Source organism: Stigmatopora nigra, chromosome 16, assembly GCF_051989575.1.
Source record: "Stigmatopora nigra isolate UIUO_SnigA chromosome 16, RoL_Snig_1.1, whole genome shotgun sequence".
Lineage (NCBI taxonomy): Eukaryota > Metazoa > Chordata > Actinopteri > Syngnathiformes > Syngnathidae > Stigmatopora > Stigmatopora nigra.
Window position 1 is genome coordinate 10,478,053 of NC_135523.1, and position 20,412 is coordinate 10,498,464.

General features: G+C 40.3%; 1 protein-coding gene across 2 annotated transcripts in view; it reads right to left on the minus strand.

Annotated features, from left to right (window-relative positions):
• Positions 1-1,566: 1,566 nt before the first annotated feature.
• bmp6 (bone morphogenetic protein 6) overlaps positions 1,567-20,412 on the minus strand; it is a 42,143-nt gene continuing 23,297 nt past the window's right edge. For both annotated transcript variants that reach the window (XM_077735550.1, XM_077735549.1), the window contains exons 3-7: positions 17,194-17,342; positions 13,339-13,536; positions 7,078-7,154; positions 3,302-3,412; positions 1,567-3,232 (exon numbers count right to left, since the gene is read on the minus strand). In XM_077735550.1, the coding sequence (XP_077591676.1) occupies positions 3,083-3,232; positions 3,302-3,412; positions 7,078-7,154; positions 13,339-13,536; positions 17,194-17,342 (685 nt within the window). In that variant the 3' untranslated portion in view covers positions 1,567-3,082. The remainder of the gene's footprint in view (positions 3,233-3,301; positions 3,413-7,077; positions 7,155-13,338; positions 13,537-17,193; positions 17,343-20,412) is intronic.

The following is a 20,412-nucleotide window of genomic DNA, read 5'->3' on the forward strand; positions in this document are numbered from 1 at the left end:
GATAGAAAAGGAGGATGGATATTGTATACAGTTAAAATATGGCTATATATTCCTAAATAATATTTCAATTGTGGGCCCGGTTCTGATATCTGAAAAGCTCCAGTGTTTGTTTTTAATTACTAAATGCTGCTAGGAAGTGGATTTTACCCCATCTGAGTAATTTTTTTGCCGTTTCCCCATTGACGTCCATCACAGTCTTTTCCCGGGGAAATCACCCCCTGCTACGGTCGTAATGTCTGAAAAGCTCCAGTATTTGTATTTAATCAATAAATGCTGCTAGGAAGTGGATTTTACCCCATTTTTGTGAATTGATTTATTGATTATGTGTCGCAGCTGTAGCTACAGTCGAGGTTTTATAGCCATAAAATAGTTTTTGAGGGTTGGATTATTTGTTGAAGGCCCTATGAGAAAATGCACGGACCGCCACTGCTGGCTAGGTACATAAAGTATGAAGATTGCAATTATTTGACTTCCAATATACTCAACTATAAATATATTCTCTAAATGACTGGGCAGTAACATGTTGAATTTAAAAAAAATGACCCTCACATGAACAAAATCAAATAAACTGCTAGAATGGTGACTTTGTGCACTGAATGTAGCGACAGAAGTCCATGTGTTGTTTGAGAAGGCCTTATTCTTTACTTGTTTCGACCACAACATCCCATTTGCTACAACATGCATCAAGTTGAACACACAAATATTGACATTGGGGGGGTTTATTTGGAGAAAGGTGCAGCTAAAATAGCCTGCAGATTCTGTGGTTCAGTCTTTTTTATATTTTGGGAGTGGAATATAATTTGAGAAGTCAAATATATGTTGCAAGAACACCAAAGAAAAATAATATTTAACTTTTTAAAACATACAAGTTTACTTTTTACACCATATGTCCTGTCATTAAAGACCCTGTAAAGTGAATTAAGAGGTCTGTTTCTGAAAAAGAAAAAAAATAAAGTTACAGACGCTCCCCTACTTACGAATGAGTTGGTTTACGAGCCCTTGTTCATAAGTTGAAAGTGTTCATAAATTGTAATTGTTCAAATTGAAGTTGATTCAGTGCTACATTTTGTATTATAATTTATGTTAAGGCCTATATAAGTATATTGAAGGTTTATATAAGTGCATTTGTATGTTTAAGGCTTGTATAAGTAACCAGCATTGGTTTGTACTGAAAAAAAACATTTAATAAAATGGAGAGAATACATACAGTACTGTATACATACATTAGTGAGATGGAGAGAGAGAGATTTACGAGAAACTGGCCTAAAGAAGCTATCTAATGAGGATTGCAGTTTTCTTCTTTTTTCATCATAAATGATGCGGTAGCACTGTACGGCATTATTCAATTGATTTGCAACCTTTGTGCACCGTTCAATATTTGGGTCCTGCTGCTCGATCTTTCTGTTTATAAATGGTACTGACGGTCGAACGATTCAAGTTGTATTCCGGGAATACAACTTGAATCGTTCGACCGTGGCAAGCCATTTAAAAATGAAACGAAAGTGGCAAAAATAAAGAAGCTTGATGCGCGTGAGAAAGTGGTGAGCATTGATTGGGAATTTCCCAATCAATGCTCACCACTTTCTCACGCGCATCAAGCTTCTTTATTTTTGCCACTTTCGTTTCATTTTTAAATGGCTTGCCTCTTCCTTGCACCTCCCTCACTAGAAGCCTTTCAGTTTTCATCAACCATATTGAATAATGGATGCACGAGATAATTAATGATAGAAATCAAAAAGGATCTTTGCGCACTGGAAATATGTCACGCACTTCCGCATTGCAACGAACTGGGCAGAGTAAGGTGGATGCTGGGTGAGCTGAGCTCATAGCGCCAAGCGTCGGTATTAGCGGCAGAAAGAAGCACTACTCAGAAAAGGGCGCGCAAAACAAAATTGAACTTACGGACATTTTTTCGACATAAACGCTATTTGCAGACATGTTTGTGTGTACCGTTTGTTCGTAAGTTGAATGTTCGTAAGTAGGGGATCGTCTACTCGCAAAAACTATGTGCAAATTTTAAACCAGTGACAATTACATAGTACTCAAATGTGTTGATGCATTTAATAGATTATCGCTGTTTCTGTTTTTGCATGAGTTGCTCCAGCCCCACTATATATAAAATCTTGAGCACCCTAATTGCATTAGTCATTAACCTGTTTGATTGCGAGTTACGAAGGCCAGTCGCACACTGCAATATTAACTGAAGTCAATGTGAAGAAAAATAAAATCATAACTATTTGCATCTTATAAAACAGGATGTTCAAAGTTTTGTCCTCCAAGATCTACTTTTCAAGGAGTTAACATTCCACGAACTACCTTTTTTACAGGCCTCTGATAAAGCGCAGCAATTATTTATGTTGATATACCTGCCATTAGACAACATGTATGGGAGCGGCAAAGAACGGGGGTGAAAATCCACTCTCCGTTAATCCTAAAGTTTACTGCAGACATGCCAAATTCATAAGAGCATAATTTAGGAAACCAACAGAGGGGAGGGATGAAACCGTTATTGTTGTGTGATCTACCAACAGTACATTGGCGATCTACCAATAGTTTCTTGGCGACCTACCGATAGTTCCTTGGAGATCTACCAGTAGATCTTGATCTACGTAATGACCACCCCTTATATAAAGCATTTAACCATGACATTTACTGCAATAATGGAACCGAGAAACGTTTAACCTGTATCAGGTTCACCACATACAGGTTATTGTATGATAATACTTTGAACTGTTATTGGAGAATAATTTTACTTCAATCTTAATCTTTGTTAAGTATTTTCCAACCAAAGTGTTGGATTGACTGAATGATCACTTTACAGTGATATTAATGATAATCCGTTACTTGGATGAATGCGTCGATTCAGTAAAATTTATCCTGAGAATGGGATTATCTATCCTGTGCGGGGAAAATACTTCATATTTTAGTCAGATTTTTCAAGTCAATGCTTAGACAGCAATAGCATACGTAACTGTAACTACTCATTCGTCTTTCAATACCGAACCTCCTGTACAGGCCTGAGTAACTGCATCAATGACCAATCCAACTATCTACCATAGTCCCCACTTTAGCAAGTTGTGTGTCAGTGACAGCCACAGGCTCGTACCACCATGTTCTTGTATTTCTTCAAAATGACATTGGAGTTGTCGTCAAAGTAGAGGACGGAGATGGCATGAAGTTTGGTTGGGGCGCAGCACGGTTTAGGGACATTTTCGGGATTCATTAAATGCACCTAAAATTAATCAATGATTTAGTATCATGATTGATACATTAGACAACACTTGGCATGAGTTGCTTGTACCAGAGTCTGTACGATGGCGTGGTTGGTGGCGTTCATGTGAGCGTTGAGAGGAAAGGAACACTCTCCTTCACAATAGTTGGCAGCATAGCCTTCAGGAGCTATGATCCAGTCCTAAGACATTGGAAGCGTTGCCATAAAAATGACGTTAGGATGATAAAATGTAATTGTTGAGCTAAAATTTTGAAGGTAAGAGGAAACAGACAGTTGTGTGCAACATTTTTTCATTCATTCATTTTCTCCCACTCATCCGAGGTTGGGTTGCTCCAGCAGCAAACATGTACGACGACTGAAGACCGTGGTAGGGGACGCAACATTACGGCAAAATAAAGTCCCAAGCACAACATGTATTAATTATCACTATCACAACTTTTTCACTTTGAGTCGGAGGGCAAGATTGACAATACTGTTTCGGCAAAAATGTGGTTTGAGCGCCACTTTTCAAGCGTCCAGACAAGAGTAAGAAAACGCATCCATACATGTAATGGCCCAACCAACATACACGTTTCTTTGTGTACGTCTCTGTCATATTCTGTGTCTTTTCAGCAGCTGATTGAGCCATAAGGACGAGACTGGGTAACACATCCAGTACTTAATGACAACAATCACTGTCAGATGCTTGTCGGACGATTGCTCTTGCTTACCGCTGTGTGCGCCTGATCCTGCCCTCATTGCCTCCAGCCTTTGAATGGTTCTATTTATCATAGTAGTACTTTGTATTCTTTAATTTACTCGGTCTTGCTGTTTTTCGTTGTGCTTTATTATTCCGCATAGTGTGTGACAGTTGGACTTTTTAGGCGTGAGTGGCTCTGTAGTTTTCCTACTGCGGTCTGTCAGAGGACGTTTGTGTTTTTGCAGTCAAATGAGCAGACGCTGAAAATAGCCCACCCGCGAATCCAAACATTACGGTAAATCACTCAAAATAGAAGAGTGGCAAAGCAGTTGACCTCCGTGTGCTAATAGTGCTTTTAAACCAAACAGCCAAAGAAAGAGCAGCATATAGCTTGGGCATTGTCATAATTTTAAAATCAATTAAAGTAGCCCAAGTAAAAAACACTTGCATCCACGCATAGAATATTATTCGAATCCCCTGAAAGCATTTTTGTGATACTCCGAATAAAGATGTTATAAAAATATCCAGCCAAAATCTGTCCATCCTAGTAGCAGACGTCACTGACAAGCTATATATTATTAAAAAATTATGCAATTTCATAGGTTGAATTTCAATTCTTTAAAAATTAAAATTTATTATTTTGCTTATTACTCAATTTATCGATAACTATTCATTGATTATTTATTCATCATTACTCCACTGGTTTTTTTTGTCGTTGAGTCCATAAACCCAGCGAGTGGTGCTCGCTCAACAACTTGGCGCTGAATGTCTCCAAAACCATGGAACTCATCCTGGACTTCAGACGGAACAAGGCTGCTCAGTTTTATCGTTTTCTCTGTCTTATCATTATGTACGAACATCTGCGAGGCAAACATTTTCTACAGTTGCCAGGATTTAATTACTCTCGGTTTGTTGTTGAGGTGAACACCCAGGACTTAAAATTCTCCAAAATTTCAATGTCTGTATCCTGGATGTTCACCTGAGTGGTCTGTTGAGGATTCCTCCGAAGATTCTCTCCAATGTCTTGATCAGGTGAGAGGTTAATGCTACCGGCCTGAAGTGGTTTGGGTCCCTGGGGTTCACATTCTTTGGAACTGGGACCAGACAGGAAGTTTTCCACAAGGTGGGGACCTTCTGCAGACTGAGGTTGAAAATATGCAGAATCACTTCGCCCAGCTGATCCGCACAGTTTCTCAATAGTCTGGAGCTGAGGCCGTCTGGACCGGTAGCTTTCCTTGCCTCGATCTTTAGCTACTATATCACCTGATTTACAGTTTTCGGTTCCCCGGTGTGGTACTTCCCACACTGAATGAAGGTGGGGAGATTAGAAGCCAAGGAAGCATGGTTAAAATCACCAGAGATAAGGAGAGACTGTAGGTGTGACATCTGCAGCCGTGGCACAGTACCATGAAGCAGCTCGCGAGCGACTGCTGCATTGGCGGAAGGAGGTATATACGCAGTTATTACGATAACGTGCGAGAACTGATGCGGCTTGATGCTAACAGCTACTAGTTCAATATCTCGAGTCCAAAGTTGCTCCATGACAGTAATATGCCCGGGGCTGCAACATATACTATTAATAAAAATAGCTAGTCTCCCACCTATCTTCCCTGGCCGGACGTTTGGTCGCCGGACGTTTGGTCGCCAGACGTTTGGTCGCCGGACGTTTGGTCGCCCGGATGTTTGATCGCCCGGAAGTTTGGTCGCCCGGATGTTTGGTCGCCCGGACGATTGCGCGCCGGACGTTTGGTCCCCATTGGTCCCCGGTCTTTTGGTCGCTAGTCAAATAGTGACAGAGAGTAAGTACTGTTGAAAAGAGCTCTCAACAAGAATATTCAAAAATTATATTCACAAGAGTTTAATATCTAAATATCTACTGTTGATTCATGAGAGAGAGACAGTTTGATATCTAAATATCTACTGTTGATTCATGAGAGGGAGAGAGTTTAATATCTAAATATCTACTGTTGATTCATGAGAGGGGGAGTTTAATATCTAAATATCTACTGTTGATTCATGAGAGAGACTAATATCTAAATATCTACTCTTGACTCATGAGAAAGTTTAATATCTAAATATCTACTGTGGATTCATGAGAGAGTGAGAGAGTTTAATATCTACATATCTACTGTTGATTCATGAGAGAGAGAGTTTAATATCTAAATATCTACTTTCGATTCATGAGAGAGAGTTTATGTCTAAATTTAGATATTAAACTCTTGGGAATATAATTTTGAGAGCTGGTTTCAACATTACTTAGATATTAAACTCTCTCATAATTCAACAGTAGATATTTAGTTATTAACCTCTTGTTGAGAGCTGTTTTCAACAGTACTTACTCTCTGTCACCATTTGACTGGCGACCAAACGACTAACGGCGACCAAACGTCCAGGCGACCAAACGTCCATCGACCAAATGTCCGGGCAACCAAACGTCCGAGCGACCAAATGTCCGGGCGACCAAACGTCCAGGTGACCAAACGTCCGGTGACCAAGCGCCCAAGTACCCCTTTCTTCCTACCGCTCTCCTCAGCATTTCAGTCCGCCCTCACCAGCTGAAAGCCATTCAAGGAGACGAGAGAGTCTGGGGTTAGTTCATTCAGTAGGTCTCCGTGAAGCACATGAAGCAGATTTTCCAATATTGTCGTTGTAGTTTGGTAAGTGCCGTTAGCTCTTCCATCTTATTGGGGATAGATCTTATGTTCACCAAAATAGTAGATGGAATGCTAGGTCTGAAGCGTCACTTTCTCTCCTGACATTTTCGTCCAGCTCTGCATCCTCTTCTCGTCCTCTTTAACTCCACAGGGAGGTCCAGGTCCAAGGGCATCCAGGTGTTGTGTAGCGCTAACAGCTGATCCTTTGTGTAAAACAGCGGAGGCATGGCTAAATGGGTCAAAAAATAAAATGTCCAGAATTTGCAGATACACTAAACTAATAGATCAAAGACTGCCTCACGCACAACTTGAGTCTTGAAAGTAAAGTTGTAAAAAAATAAAGTATAGAGTATAAAATATAAAGTAAAGTAACAAGTAGAATCTTAAGAGACAATAAAACGTAAAAATAAAGGTTAAAAAAGCTGTAAAAACACAGAATACGACTGAGGGTTTAGGGTTTACCCGGGTTACCAGAAGCTATTAGTTAGAAGTGTGCCGCACGTTGTCAATACCTGCCAACCGAGCTCTTGAAAGCTAACATAGAGCTCATGTCTTCTACAGGCCATCTTCTGATCACTGCGATTATATTCTGGGGAAAAAAAGGATTATCCCTCAAACAATGTATAATTTTCTCATGATTACTAAATAGACCAACTTTACATAATATAAACAATTTAAAATATTCAACAAAAGTTGGAGAAGAAAAAGGAAGTTTAATTTGCATCATCTTTTCACTAGTTATCCTGGAGAGACATGTGCTTGTGCATGTCAGAGTTTAAGTATACTGTGAACTTTTGAGAAATTTGAATCGTAACGTACATTGGGACCTCGCTACTTCGCGGTTCCACCATCGCGGCTTCAGAGCTTCGCGTGTTTTTTTTGGGAGAAAAAATAATAATAATAATATTACATTGAAATTCACCGGGGCTTTCACTCCGAGCCGATCGGGGGACCGTGCACCACGTCGGACTTATTTTTATGAGACACCGCCGTTTTCAGCCTTTTTTCTGAGAACCAGGAAATTCAGCGGGACTTTTGCCCGAGCCTATCCGAGGATAGTGCATGCTTCGGACTGAACCATTCTGGCGTCCCACCGTTTGACTTAGAAACATTTTCGGACTTAGAAAATTTTTGGACTTAGAACATTTTCGAGAACCAGGAAATTCAGCGGGACATTCGCCCGAGTCTATCCGAGGAGAGTGCATCTTCGGATAAATCTCTCTGAGACACCGCCGTTTGACTTAGTCGATTTTTCGACATTTTTCATGAGAACCAGGAAATCCACTTTAAATACACTTTCACGTTTTATGGAGGTCTATTCTAATACACTTTGACGATTTCTGGAGGTCTATTTTAATACAGTTTCAGATTTTATGGAGGTCTATTTTAATACAGTAAATTGTTCGGTAGAACAGTGTTCTAGACCCTCAATTGTTGTTGTAAACAGACAACATATTTTACAGGTTTTTTTTGTTATAACATGAATGTCACTCTCTCTCTACCCGTATTCTATATGGTGTACTGTATACAGGGGGGGGGGGGGGGATGAGGCATTTTTGATGGGGCGCCCCTACTTCCCGGTCGGTCCCCATTACCCATGATAACCGAGGTCCCACAGTACTTCGCTTCTGGATGACCTATTTCAACAACTTTTAAGATTTCAACTCAAGAATTATAGAGCAAAATGTCGACTACATTATCGGTGTTTCAATTTGGCAGTGGTGTGCCGTCAGGGCCTTCTCTGCTGGCCTAAGAAATATCTGAATCACAGACTGATGTTAATTATATTTTGCCCATAAATACTTATAAAATAATTCCAAATTGTCTGACAGCTACCTTGCATTTCCCCCTGACTGCACTGTTTCCAGATGTGTTTTCATATTGAAGCATTTAACCAATCACATTTCAGGCAATATCTGTTGCCAGGGTCAGAAACCTGCCTCAAGGCGTTCACAATTAGTTTTACAGGCTCTGCTGCATTGAACAAGCGCTGATAAGACTGTTGCTTTAACCAATCAGATTTCTATTTGGTGATACCAAGGCCTTCTTGCAGATGTAGGGATACGTCATTGGTGTCAAAATCAATTACTATCATTCAGCTCGTATAAGAAGAAACATAACATTATAGTCCCTGTGTGCATTGCATTAAAATGTTATTTATTTAGCAAATGGTAGTAGCTACAGACAATAAGCATGGACATTCTAAACATGTACACTAACAGTACGCTTTCATTAAGTGAAAAGGTACACATTTGTGGTGCCCATAAATGTCCTCATCACCCCTTATTGCCAGTAAAAATTTAACAGCCAGCAGCTACTGCTTAGCTTTGGCTCCCATGAGCCCTCCATTAATTTCTATTTCCTTTACCTAACTGAGAGCAAAGATGGAAAAAAACTTTTAAAATTGGCTATACAATATTAGCAAGTGAAACTTTAAACAAGCAAATTGGGAACAGTTCAGTGTATTCTACTTGATGTCTAAAAGAAACATCAATCGAAATAAAAAGACTCATTAAGTAATAATACTGCAGCATGAGGCCAACTAACATTATAATTAAGACTGGTCTGGTGACTTCCTGGACTCTTGATTACCTGCATACAGTTATATTTTGCTGAGATAATCGTGCTGGTATTTACTAGCAAGTAAACTCCAGTGTTATTGAAAGTTAATCAAATAAACTAGAACATCTTTTATGTGTGCAACAAAAGAAACAATAGAAGTGTAAAATGAGATGAAATATTCAATTCAAAATCAAATAAAATCACTTTTACAATGAAACAGAATTAATTTTATTTATTGTATTTACTCGCATATATGCTGCCCCCGGGTACAACTCGCACCCTAGAAATTGCATTAAAATTGTTGTATTTACAATTTTATATATATTTTATGTATGCCGCCCCCTGATTCACAATTTTCCCCTTCATATGCATAGTTCTAATAGGGAGTACAAATGTGCTATCTTTCAAACAAGTAATAAAAAAAAAAAAAAAAACCTGAATTTTGTTTCATTTCATAATCACAAATGTACAATGATTTCCATTCAAAAAGGAAGTAACATAAGCACAACCAGGAGAGTCACTTGACCCATGTGATTGTAACGTAACATAAACTTTAAATTGAACTTAAATGAACTTAGATTACGATATACACACACACTTAAAAAAATATTTAATCTTATGCTACACTAAATTTAAACCTTCTTGTGCAATAACCAAGGGAAAGAGGTTAATGATGAGCCAGCTCAGTCCCCCGTACACTAATCATGTTAGTTGATTATTTCGATTGTCGTCATATGCCTTTTCTGTGTACTACCCTTCATTGCACGGGCTTGCTTTGAATACTTTGTGTTTCCCTCCGCCCAGTGCCCGTAGAGATCCTTGCACGAGGGACATGCAGCCTGGCCAAATGGTTTTCTCAAATATTCGTATCTCAAAATTTGTCTCGTATCTCAAATTTCTCGTATGTGGAGGTATTACTGTATTGGGATGTGCTGAAATGGTAAACACTACGAACACATCTACTCGTGTCTGGCCAGTCAGAGCCCATTTACTTACGTAAGATGCCAACGCCATGATCGAGCAGTGGCAGACACAAGTAAGTGATTTTTTTCATGCAAGATACGGTTTATATTTTCTTGAATTTCATTTATAGACATCAAAATGAATTTTGTTTTAGGTTTTATCGTTTTTCTCTTCCCTATTTGGAAATAAATGACTGTATCAGCCGCATTGTCTTGCTTATGGCGTTTCGTCCTTGTCACCTTGTAGTTGCATGCATGTCGTCTTTTCATCCGCATAGGAGCCGTACCCTCGATTCAATCATCTACTTTGTCCGACAAATGGTGCTTGTATGCGAGTATATACCCTATCTGCACTAACATATGGTAAAATAACTTAACTTAAGTCTTTGTATATTGAACTATTATATATAGTAGTAGTAGTAGTAGTAGTTTTCACTGGGTATTCCTGTTTCCTGACACATCTCAAAAACATGCATGGTAGGCTGGTTGGACTCACTAAATTGCCCTTAGGTAAGGGTGTGAATGTACATGGTTGTCTGCCTCATTGTGCCCTGTAATTGGCTGCCCACTGTTTCAGGGTGTCCCCAGGCTGTGGGCCGGAGTCATCTGGGATAGGCTCTAGCACCCCCGCGACCCAAATGAGGATACAGCAGTTCAGAAAATGAGATGAGAAATCGCGAGCTAGATAGAACAAAATCAAAACTTTTACTTTTTGCCGAGAGGTGAGTAATTATAGTGGTAATCTTTACTACACAACATGCTTACCATGTTTTTAAAATGTTTCTCTGTAATGAATGATTGAGTTAACATAACAGTTTTGTTGGAAATATACTGTGTACTGGATATATTCTGTGAATTATTGAAATTAGTAGGACTCTTAATAAGTTTAACATGACCCGCCATCCACAGAAAAATATAACTCTGACACCTTCTGTAAGGAGAAAATCTCAATAAATAACTTTTTAGCACGTTGTTTCAAAAACACACATATCAAAGTGTGTTATTTAAGACTTTCAGAGATAAGGCTTTATGCCGTCAATCAGAACTAATTTGGAATTTGAGTTGAGTTCAGTGCACCGTTTGAACTCGACTCAGATGTACCGGACAGAGTCCTTAAAGCCCAAGCCATTAGGAAAACACCATCTTTGCCTTTGATTTTCTGATGTTGTCTCACTCCTCCCTTGAAGTTTATCTCGTTTCCCGTCTTTCATCACAGAGGTTATTAAACCCCATGTTGGAGCCTTGCCTCATCTAATTACTCGACCGGTAAACAAAAGGAGATCGGGGAGGGTAAAGGAGGGAAAACGAAAGAAAGAACAGCTGGCCAAGTGCTGTATTTTACAATTTTTTAAGCAATACTGTTAGTGTCTTTTAGCTGTGCAGCTAATGACTAGCTAGGCTTAATGAAAGGCCACTCGTCTGCAGGGATGTAATTCCCTTCCCTGGATGGTTGTAAAATACCACCATTTCAGAACCCAGCCCGACTCCCATTACCTTCCTAAAACCCTGGTGTCGCATTTTTCTTTTGCCAAGGTGCACACACAGAGTATTCATATTCACATATTAAAGAGTACCTTTTCACATAGGTAAGGTAGTTTTTAACATTATTTTCACTTTATGAATATAATCAAAATTGAAAAACTGCATTTAATGTTTACTTGAGTTAACTTTGTCTGATATTTTGTTTTATTTTCCTAAACATTAAATTTGATTAAAACACTACTTGAGAGGTAAAAAATAATACACTAAATATTATTACGGCAAGTAACATTGTGATTGTAGTTTTGTCTTGTTGTTGTTACATTTATTCTATTGTGTGTGTCTTGTATTTTGTTCACCTGGTGGTTAGTGTTATGAAAAAATTAAAATCAGACATAGGCATTGTCGTCATCATTGACTTGACAAAAAGCCCAGTAGTCATCATACCCTCAGCACCAATGACGAAATTGTATAGTGCTTCTCCACAAGTCCGTCTTCCCAGTCAAGCCCCATTTATGACATTTATTTATGACATATTCATACTTGTTAGCTCTCCGCCTCCTTGAGCGCCATCAATCCGGCGACTGCAAGTTGCCTCACCGGTGCCAACAAGAATGGCCTCACAGTTATGAGATTGAAGGTAAATACCAGGTCTGAGCCTATCTGTGTGGAGCTTGCATGGTTTTTCTCTAGGTAATCCAGTTATATCCAATAAGCCTTACAAGTTCAGAAAGCCACACCACAAAAAGAACCTTCATTTTCTGCATTTTCACCTTCATGACCATCTGATACCATCCACTCAGAAATTTGCAAGAAAAAAATCTATTTACATGACCTAAGAAATTATGCACGAACGGTCAGAAACTGTCTCAGGGAAGCTTGTCTGTAGACTCATGCTCCTCAACGGGGACAGATCCTGACTTCAGTTCCTCATTGGAACCAACTTGGTTGGGTATATGTTCACTTTGTAATGGTGAGCATTTTTGAATGGGTGGATGGAGTGGTCCATGATGGCAATTGAGCTAAGGTATGGCAAGCCTCTGATATGGATTCAGGACATGGGTGCATTTTATTGAAGGCATTGTGAATATACAAAAATTCTGTGACGATATCTGGAGGTCCATTGTTTTATCAACGTCAGAGAATACCGTCTCACGTTGCAGCATGATAACAAATGTTTCAAGGATCTGCGCATAATTCCTGGAGACTGAAAACATCCCAGCTCTTGCATTACCAGCATACTCTCAAAACACATCATCCATTGATGTTTGGGATGCTGTAGATTGGTGTATACAATATCATGTTTCTGTTTCTGTCAATTAAACACAACTTTTCACAGCTATTGAAGAGGAGTGGACTAATATATAGAGGCCACAATTGACAAACTAATTGAGACTATGAGAAGGTGATGTGCAAGAGACAAAAGGCAGATACTGATTGGTTTTCTGAGACCCCTCTCCGTATACCCAATAAAACAAAACTGCACATTTCAGTGTCCTTTTAGTGTATGGAATGATAAATCCAAATAAATAATTAGTTGTAATGTCAGTGTAATTTAGAACATTGAAGATAAAATATATGGGTTATTATTGGAACGTTTCTATTATACTAAAGTACTACACTAAGTTGCACATGCCTAACCAGGTTTTATATTTAAAAATTCATCAACTGGGGTAAGTATACTGTCATTTTGGTGTCTGCTAGTGGCTTGCGGGCAGTTGAGCAATGCGATGAGGTTGCTCGAGTTGACACGACGGGCATCAGACTGACCTGCTTGGCTCGGCCCTCTGGATGCCTCCTGTGTTTGTGTTGATCGGTTGCGGTACTGCTGGCGACGTTTGCTGCCAGTAGAGCGAGCGCTGCGGATGTGCACTTCGCTGACCTTGAAGAACGCTACCATGAAAGTTTGCTTCTCCAGATCGCCCTCACGCTCAACCAACCCGGCATCTTTGAGACTTATCCTATGCCCTGTCATGGGAAAAAAAACAAGTTTTGTAAACACATTAATAGTCTACGGTCAAATGTTCTGTGCCACACTTTCCAATTAATACTTGGAAGAATGTAGTGTGAAAAGACTTGCAAATCTTTAGCTCAACAATTTTTTGTGACGGCCTAGGACTGTGAATTAATCAGTTTATGCCCACTTTTTTCCTGAAGCTGAGAAAGGCTTTGGCAGCCATCTGTCAATTAAAAACTAGATTTTTGCATGCTATGAAAATATTACTGAGTTCTCCATATGGTATTTTGAACTTTTTTGATTGTTATTTTGGGTCTGCAACTTAAGTCTTTTTTTCCATCCCAACATCTTTTGTTGTGGTTGAGGCAATGTTTTCAAAACTACTGTTGATATATTACATAGACATGTCCTTATTTCATCAGTTAAGCTCGATTTTATTATTATTTCAATGTATAATGTCTTTTCTTGATTTTTGATCAAATAAAAAACTGCCCCCCAAATATGTAACTTTTCTCCAGTGCACTGCTCATGAAAATTAAAGGAACACTTTTGTTAATGGGCCTTGTATGAAAGCAAGTAAACATGTCTGCTAATTTTCTGGTTGGTTAAGCAGCTGAGCGCACTCTCAGCTGTACTGGTGTTCATGAAATTAACAGCAGGTGCACTACAGTGGCAACAAGTAGAACACTCTCCAAACTGGTTTTACATGAGGAGGCCATTTCAAGTTTCTCCCTCCTGAGATTGTTAGGCTGGTTTTCCTCTAGTGATGGTTTTGGCTAATTATGTTGACTGGCAATATGAGGCGATTTCTTAATCCTGTAGAAATTGCAAACAATGGATGTCCAACGTCTCCAGGATGGCACATCCAAACATGATGACTGAGCTTGAATGTCAATCTACTCGTATCTCAAATAAATTTTTCCCATAGAAAATAACTAAAAACAAATTAATCCGTTCCCACCCTCTGAAAAAAACACCAAAGACAGGATATTACAACGGAAAAAAACATATTTTTATTTGTTCTAATTGGCCAGGAGGGACTTGACGGACGGCAACGCACTCATAACATAACATAAACTTAGATTACAAAACACAAACACACTTAGAAATAAGTATTGTTCTTATTGTCAAGTTGTTTGTAATTCCCTTAGTTCTTGTCCCCAACTTGAAAAGGGCCTTGGACTTTCTAATGCGTGAACAACTCAAAATCTTCCTCCTTTTTGTTTTTTACAGTTTATTGCAGTTTATTAGTGGTTAGAGAGTGATTTAAGGGTGATTACTGTATTTTTACACCAATAGGGCGCACCTAAAAGTCTAAAATTTTGAGTGACTGGTTTTATTTCTTGCTGGCATGCTACTTATTGCGATCAACCCAGTGGACAATCACCCTAAAAATAGCCTCCCCGCGCATTCAAAGCATTACGGTAAATCCATTCAAAACATCCCAGGGGAGTGGCAAGGCAGTTGACTTGTGTTGACTTGTACTTTTAACCATCAAAAACTCTCTCAATACTAAAAAAAACAGCACATTAGAGCAATACAGAGAAAATGCCTGACGTAAATGACAACACAATGCGGGTGTAAACGCTTGGAAAATGGACTGAAGCAGTGGATCGAACACAATTTAACAGCTTTGCTAACGTATTGCTAACGGAGGGCCAACATAGTATATCGAGCAGGCAGCGTCGCACGAGTTACGTGACGATTTGGAATGAATTGTCAATGCCGATACCACAGCAAGGAGAATCAAAGGCTTGGGAGTGATGTATGTCGCGAGTTACAATGGATTGCGGATGACTGGGCCCAAGTTTCGGCCTGCACTGCTGTTCGAGCTTTTGCCAAAGCTGGAAACAAGCTCCAGGAATACACAACTCTGACTGACAGTGGAGCCTAGCATGTTGAATGTGAACTCTTTATATCACAGTGTACCTTTTACCTTAATATAGCATTATCAAATGTAGTTTTGCTACTGCTGTCTATAAAAAAATATGCTAGCGTCAAGCCTAATTTAAAATAGCCGCTAGCATAACATATGCTAGAGGACAGCATAACATACGCTAGCGGATAGCATAACAGAGGTCTGCTAGCAGATAGCATAACATATGCTAGAGAATAGCATAACTTAGGTCTGCTAGCGGGTAGCATAAAATACTCTAACCTAGTGTTACGCTAGCATGTTTTTTGAAGAACTTAACAATTTTCTATTTCAGATGTGATTTTATTTTCCGTATGTTGGTGTTAGTTTTAGGGGGGTTTTGTTTGAAATTTGTAGTCTTGGCTTTTCCCCCCTTCTTCTGCTTGATATCTCTTGTGTTATCTAGGTGTGTCTAATTGTCTCATCAACCCACGTCTGTTTATCTAAACTCTTGGTCTTTGTCTTCACCTTGTTGGATCGTATGTTCTGTTCATGCTTATCTATGCCATTCTCTCCCCCGTTTCCTCTCTTAAATTTGGTTTCGTTCTTTAGTTGTTACTTTGTCGCTGAATTTGTCTTTAGGTTCTATTTTAGTGAACAAGTATACCTTATTAAAGTTTATATTAGTGCACCATCATTCTCTGTGTCTGCATGCTTCCTTGCAATTGGGTCCAACTCTGCCACCTGAATCCTAACAGAATGATTCAACAAGCCATGGACCTAGCAGGAAGCCAACGGCTGACTGCCCGTTATCCACCAGTTCTCCGCCTTCTCAACTGCTCAAGACGTCTTTTTTCTGCTTGTCCCTGGCAGGACCAGTTTAACTTCCAGTTACCCCGGCCGATCAACATTCGTGCCTATTCGTGTGTGAGGACGGCCTAGATTTAATTGATATTCTGGACACTGATTGTGATTTCCTGATCCCAATTTCACCATCATTTTTTCCGCCACAGCATCTCCTGGACCGTCTTCCATGGTCCCTAACTGTAGAACTCTTGTGGGCATGGTGAGGACACCTGCAACCTTCCAGCATCCATTCCAGATGAGGCTACCTGTACCCGTCTAGTGTCTGTTCTGGGAAAAGATGCCTCCTCCCGTCCAGTGTCCGTTCCAGGCGAGGATGCCTGCGTCCTTCCAGGGTCCATTCCGGGATATTTCGCCTGCACCCTTCCAGGGTTTGTTGTAGGCTAGGCAAGTATGCATCCTTCTATGGTCCGTTTAATTTCCAGGGCGAGGCCTGTGACCCTACAGGCTGTTTCTGGGGTGAGGCCTACAACCCTATAGTTGGTTGCAGGTTGAGGTTTGCGCCCATCCAGAGCTAGTCTCGGGTGAAGTAGCAGCAAGCGCCGTTGTCGCCTCTCAAGATCCCTTCCCGGGCAAGGCAGCAACCGCCATCATCGCCCCTCCAGAGTTTGGGCGAGGTGCCCGACCATGTTGTCGTACCTCCCAACCGGCCAATGAGTGACTGTTTTCCTCTAGCCCCCCGTGTTTCCCCTCCTAAGTTTTCTTCAGTTGTTACTTTATTACTTATTAGTCTATGTTTTTAAGGTTCACGTTAGTGTTCCAATAGAATTGGGTCCATCTGCGCAGCATGAAGTCTAACAGTGGTAAAAACATTTATATAATTCCTTAATAATTATATTTACTGTGCTGCTGTTTTATTTTTGCACCCATTGCCAACAATTTTTTTACAGTCTGCGTAAAGGTAAAATATGCCTGGTGGTACAAGAGGCTGGATAGTTCAATATCTTACCACTACTGGTCTCCACGCTAACCTGCAGGCCCAGGTTGCGCACAGGACTCATCACCCACAGGTTGCTGGAGGCAGTGATGTCAAACTCCAACCAACCCTCTTCTAGTGCCCACAGACTACGCGACTCTAGCAGGAACAGATCAGCCTCTCTGGACATGAAGAACATGACAAACAGTAAGAATAAATATAACAAACACAAATTTATAGGAGAATGTGTCTAAATTGAACCTCAAAATTTGGCAAATAAAACATTACATATCAATTCGATTTGGGTTTTGGAAGTGTAGCTGTAGGAGCACTTACGTTTAGCCTTTAAAAATAAGCTAATTGTGTTTTTATTTTATTTGAATGTTTGAATAAATGTAGTTGTTTATTTTAATTATACTTGACAATTTGCCTTGTTTGCCCTCATCTACACTCACTATTACACCCCATTGGATAATGTCTTTGGCATTCTTCATTTTAATGTCTTCATGTCTCTTTTTCGCATACATACAATGACTTGCATAAATATTTTATACAAAATTGGTATTCTTTGCCGTTCAAATGGCAGACAGTTGCAGTAGCTCCCTAAGTACTTGTATTCTGTTTTTACAGCTTTTTTATCCTTTATTTTAACATTTGTTCTGTTAAGATTTTACTTGTTACTTTACTTTATATTTTATACTCCATACTTTAATGTTTTACAACTTTATTTTCAAGACTACTTCAAGACTCAAGTTGTACGAGAGGCAGTCTTTGATCTATTAGTTTAGTTTATCTTTGCAAATTCTGGACATTACGTTTTTGACCCATTCAAACATGCCTCCACTGTTTTACACAAAGGATCAGCTGTTGGCGATATGCAACACCTGGATGCCCCAACTCCTCGCAGAGTTAAAGAGGAAGAGAAGAGGATGTAGAGCTGGACAAAAATGTCAGGAGAGAAACCGACGTTTCAGACCCAGCCTTCCATCTATTATTATTATGGGGAACGTAAGATCGCAATAAGATGGAAGAGCAACAGCGCTTGCCAAACTACAACGACAATATCGTAAAATCTGTATTATGTGCTTCACGGAAACCTGGCTGAATGAACTAACATCAGACTCTCTCATCTCCTTGGATGGTTTTCAGATGGTGAGGGCGGTCAGAAATGTTAAGGAGAGCGTTAGGAAGATTGGTGGGGGACTAGCTGTTTTTATTAATCGTAGTTGGTTTAACCCTGGGCATATTACAGGGAAGGACCTACTTTTCACTCGAGATATCGAGCTAGTAGCTGTTAGCATCAGGCCGTTTTACATCCCCCAGGGGTTCTCGTACGTTATCGTAATAACCGCGTATATACCTCCTTCCACCTATGCGACAGTCGCTCACAAGCTGCTTCACGCTCCTGTGTCACGGCAGCAAACCCCCATTCTCTCCTTCTTATCTCCGATAACCATGCTTCCTTGGCCTCTACTCTCCCCACCTTCACCCAGTATGTGAAGTGCTACACCAGGGAACAAAAAACCTGCTGTATGCCAACACAAAGGAGGCATACAGCTCAGTCCCCCTGCCCCCACTGGGCCGCTCAGATCACAACCTGGTCCTTCTGATCCCCCCCCCCCCCGACATCCCTATAATGAGAAAAATAATACCTACCACGAGGATCATACAAAGATTGGACCGAGGAGACCAGCATGGTACTCAAGGACTGTTTTGAGACCACTGACTGGGAGGTGCAGTGCAATTCACATGGGAAAGACAACTAACTAACTAATTAGGCAATATCTATTTAAAATGATTTGCGGGGAACCATAATTCAAAGATCAATCTCAATGTTTTCTACGCTGGTGTAAATTACAGTATCTACTGTTATTCCTACTTTTTTCTTCTGTCATTATAGTACTTACTGTTATGACTAATATTTTGGGCCGTGAATAAATGTCCTTGTTATTCTAAATGAATGTTATCTGTAACTTGTTATTCTAAATGAATGTTGTTATCAGTAACGGGCCGTATATGGCCCAAAGGCCGAGGTTGAAAAATGCACACACGACCGGGGGCGAGCGCGCCGGCTAAATGTTCTTCGGCTAGATAGTCGGTCGGGCAATTAGTCGTTCGGCTAATTCTACCTTCGACCAGATGCCACCTCGGCGAGGTGGCCGTCGGCCAGATGACAGTTGGCTAAATGTCTTTCGGCTAGTAGACCGTGCACCGTGAATTCAATGACACAGTCCCGACGCGACGTTCCTATTGGTGCGTTCGGGACTCTCACCACTGGTTTCCATATTTTAGCCAAGAGCCATACGCACCCATCAGAAGAGCCACATGTGGCTCCCGAGCCATAGGTTCTCTACCCCTGATCTACATGTAGAAGCTAGAGAATCAACTCCAGAGAGGCAACACCAAAGAGGTATGGAGAAGTTTGAGGACCATTTCGGGCCATGGAGGCAACAGTGACAGAGACCCGGAGTTGGCCAATGAACTGAATCAGTTATTTAACAGATTCATTTCTTCCCCCACTCCCCTGACCCCCTCAGACCAGCTCCAGACTACTGAGAGACTCTGCGGATCAGCTTGGCAAAGTTATTCTGCATATTTTCAACCTCAGCCTTAGTTTGCATAAGGTCCCCACCTTGTCGAAAACTACCTGTCTGGTCCCAGTTCCAAAGACTGCGAACCCCAGGGAGCCAAACCTTTTCAGGCCGATAGAATTAACCTCTTTTTCCCCAAGATGGCACCGTCACGCGGAAGCCAGTAGCTCTGTCCACTGTTATTTTTTTTTCGTGTTTTACAGCCCGTCTATCTTTTTTTAAATTACATTTTAATATTTTGTAATACGTTCCTGAAAAATGAGTACTCACAACCAGTCTTGCCAGTTTGAATTGGGGGTCTGTCTCTGTCATGACATGCATGAGATAATTGGTATGAAAGAGAATCAACACTCAAATTTTTTTATTCATTGAATTGTATAAAATGGTGAAATAATATAATTCAGTGTATCAGAGGCTTACGTGGAAGTTCTGATCTAGCCACTTTAACACAGGTGTTGGGATACGACAAAAATAGTATAAAATGTGTGTTGGGCACGGGTGAGGCAAGTTTGTCTATACACACAAGAACAGGAGATTTCGTCCAGCCTTCCTTCCCCCGATCTTCTTTAGCTGTTTGATCACCTGATCGACAGTAATGTAGAGACCGGTGGAATAGGGTGGAAGAAGAGGAGGAGGAGAAAGAGGGGGAGAGTTGCTTCTG